Source organism: Trachymyrmex septentrionalis, unplaced genomic scaffold (assembly GCF_001594115.1).
Source record: "Trachymyrmex septentrionalis isolate Tsep2-gDNA-1 unplaced genomic scaffold, Tsep1.0 scaffold16, whole genome shotgun sequence".
Lineage (NCBI taxonomy): Eukaryota > Metazoa > Arthropoda > Insecta > Hymenoptera > Formicidae > Trachymyrmex > Trachymyrmex septentrionalis.
Window position 1 is genome coordinate 1,424,678 of NW_017304758.1, and position 3,831 is coordinate 1,428,508.

Consider the following 3,831-nt stretch of genomic DNA (forward strand, 5'->3'; position numbering starts at 1 on the left):
CCATATTAAACCATGTAAATTTCGAACTATGTAGAGAAGTTTGCATACTGATAAAGCCGTGAAGCTTATATAATTAAATGATAAATACAAAATTAAAAAAACAAAATTAGAAATACTTTTCATCTAATCACTGATCATGTAACTGTAAGAGTTTGTACTAATATAATGTTGTTACATTGACTGTAACTTGTATGTAACCCCTGGGTCAGATACAAGAATATCTCGACGTCATTTATAATATTTACGTCTACCTTTCCATCGTCTTTCTTTTCTTTATGAACTCTGCGGACGCTTCAGCGAAAGTCTCTTATGTAATTAACTAATATACTATAGTAAAAATCTTTGTGTCATGAGATGAAATTTTATGTCGATGCTGCTGATATAAAAAAAAGTTCATCTCTTGACACATTGATTTTCTAAGTGTACATGTATAAATTCTTATATACAAATATTGCGTGTCTTTTATGATTTGTACATTTTACAATTAATATAATCTTACAAGTTTCTTTAATTTAAATGCATATACTCATATTAAAAAATTACTAAAAAAGTATTAAAAGAAATTTCTTAAAAGAAATTGTATTTATACAGAAAAATTATTATCTTTTGACTCTCTCCAAAAATTGCTCACTGATTTATTTTTAATCTATTAGAGCAAGAATGTGACTCAAATCGTATCAATTCGCGACGTAAAGTGTCAAGCTGACTATTATGTCATTTATTAAATACGACACAAATATTATTGATACTCCAATTCTAGTAACGTAAGCACTTACATTACGATGTTTATTAATATGGTGTCGTATGACACAGTATAATCTTGCTTATATTTCGCACAAATTTGCGTATAAGCAAAACGTCGTACGTTTTGTGAGTTACATCAACGCAAGACGTGCCGATAGGGGCAAACGAAGAGATAAGAGGTTTAATTATACCGCGTCAATGATTTAGCGACCATTACGTGTCACCTGTCCGCGTTTTGATTTCATCTCCAGCCAGCGAAACGGTATCTTGCGTAATAAATACACATATGTATACGACCTACACACTGTGAAAGCCAAGTTCAGGGTCGCGTATTTTATTGTCTTTATACATGTGGATAATTGGCTCTTGTAATCAAAGCGGTTAATGAAATTATTTATGAGTTTTAACAAAGAGAAAAACCGGCATCTTTTTTTCTATCATTTTCAAAAGATTTTCGCACGCACAGGAGATGCGATCAACGCGAATTATCAGCGAGTAAATAAGGTGAAGCTCGTTAATGTTAAAGTAAACGTGACGTTGCACATTACAGGTCTTGCCTGCCATTTCACACGACATTTTAAGTAATTACTATCCTAGCATAAATTGGAGATTATGCTGGGATTATGCATTTCATATTCATTCATGTTTTTATAGGTAAAATCAATCTGTATAATCATAAATCTGTAAAGTTTCCACGATTTTTCGATATAACTATATTTATTATTTTTGATATAAATATATTTTAATATAAAATACGTTTCGAATCTAAATGATATTTGTAAAACTATTTTACATATCAAAACGATTATTAGCACAATTAAACAAAAAGCATTTAATTATAATAAATAAAATTTTTTTACAAATTATTGGAAGAATTCAGGCAATTATCTCGGAAGACTTACAAAAGAAACTGCGTTAATATAATCTATGAATTATTTTGTCTATTAAACTTATCAATTATGGTTATGGATCGTTGGCGTTTCTTATGATTCGAAAATGTGGGACGGCGAAAGGGAAGTCGCGACTTCGGCAAAAAAACCAATTTACCGTTGCTTGACATGCTTCTGGATAGTACATTCGTAATACAATTGAATGATCCCGGTAGACTACTTCGACAATACAAATCTTTACAACGAACATGAAAGCTCGTTGGGTTTGACGGATACACCGTTATTCACTCACGTTGTCGTTCACATGTTCGTAGAAAATGTCAAACTGTAAAACTGTCTCTGACAGTTACAGACGATCTAAATTTCTCCATGATGTTTCCATGATACCTTAACTTCTTGGATTTGTGCTTTAAATAGATTTCAGACTTAGTGTTACTTTGTAGTATTACCTGCAGACGCGATTAAAAATTTTTATCAGGATTGGGAAAGTTACTTTTACTTTAAAAATAAATAGTTACAGTTAGTTTTATACTATAAAAAAAGAAAAAAAAACGAATTATTTTTTTATTAAATTAATTACTAGTTTTCGAAAAAATGTAACTAAATTAAGTTACAGTTAGATGAAAGGAAACAAAGTTAAATTACGGAGGAAAAAACTCTGTTTCGAACTTCATTACAAGTAACGAGCCAATCCTGATTTAAATTAATATAATGTAATGAAGACTTATTTAATTATAAAATGTATACAAAGACATATGTACAATATTATATAAATAAGTAATTGAAAAATAAATTCATACAATTTTAGCTTCCTTTCTAATGTAGAAATAGCGTGACCTGTGTATAATTTATTATGTAGATCAATTTCGTATTCGCAATGCATAAAAGAAATCATTGATCTTGTATGTCATGTCGTTCTCTTGTTCAACACATTTGTGATTAATGGTAAATGTTAAGTATTAGCACTGAGATTGAATAGAATGGTAATTTCTACTCTTGGATGGTATATTCTACCGCATGCGAACAATATATGATAACATTAAATGCATGAAATAATGGCGAATTAGAGCACTCGTCGACCGAATCGATACATTTTTATTGGCAACCTCAAGCTTTATGCATTACTCTAAAAAGAAAAAAACGGTCGTTTATGCGATGCACTGAAAAGCATCGTCATTCCGGTAACCAATTAAATGCCATAACGATTGTTCGATATAAACAAGTGCAATTAATAAACATGTTCGAACATGTAATGCAAACTTTAACATTAATTGTCAGTTTCAAGCTAAAATCTAAATAAAGCTAATAGACCATCTGGCGTTTTTAACAAAGGCATATTCAACTTCAATAACTTCGCGCGATTATCGACTTTTTAATAATTTTATAAACCATCGGTGTTAACAAACAGGGATGCACCGCGTTTGTTATTAAAAATGTATAATAAATCTGGCGAAACTTTATTAACGCAAAATAAAAAATAACAATCGATCGCAGGACGGCCGAGTATGGGTGCCACATCCAGAGAAAGTGTGGGAAGGCGCCGTGCTCCTGGAGAACTACAGGAAAAATCAGCTAAAGGTGCGCACGGAGGAATCGAATCAGACAAGGATACTGGAAATCAAGTCGGACAGTGATCTTCCGCCACTCCGAAATCCCGATATACTAATAGGAGAAAATAATCTCACATCGCTGTCGTTTCTTCACGAGCCCGCTGTTCTCTACAATCTCCAGATCCGCTTCCAACGGCATTCCATTTACACCTACTGTGGCATAGTCCTGGTAGCCTTTAACCCGTACAACGAATTACCCATCTACGGCAATGACACGATATGGACCTATAGAGGTCAGGCGATGGGTGACCTGGAACCCCACATATTCGCCGTAGCCGAGGAAGCCTATACGAAGTTGGAGAGGTGAGTAATCTCTTGGCGATATTTATCTATAGATTGTGTGTGTAATTGATATACGCTTGCAGCGATATTAATTAAAAAGCAAGTCAGGCAGTCTTTTTATTAGATAAGAAACTAATATTAACAACTAATAACTGATGAATTAAAAAGGTAAATAAAAAAGATATCCTTAATTAAGTAAAAATTATTGTTAAAAATATATCAAATGCATAGTCATATTATAAAAAGTGATTGAAACTGGAAATTTATATTTTCGATATAAAAATAAATATTATATTATATATATA

General features: G+C 31.8%; 1 protein-coding gene across 4 annotated transcripts in view; it reads left to right on the forward strand.

Annotated features, from left to right (window-relative positions):
• The window catches only part of LOC108746145 (unconventional myosin-Va), a 24,229-nt gene that overhangs the window by 8,704 nt on the left and 11,694 nt on the right, over nucleotides 1-3,831 (forward strand). For all 4 annotated transcript variants that reach the window (XM_018482717.1, XM_018482719.1, XM_018482718.1 and 1 more), the window contains exon 2: nucleotides 3,129-3,547. In XM_018482717.1, the coding sequence (XP_018338219.1) occupies nucleotides 3,129-3,547 (419 nt within the window). The remainder of the gene's footprint in view (nucleotides 1-3,128; nucleotides 3,548-3,831) is intronic.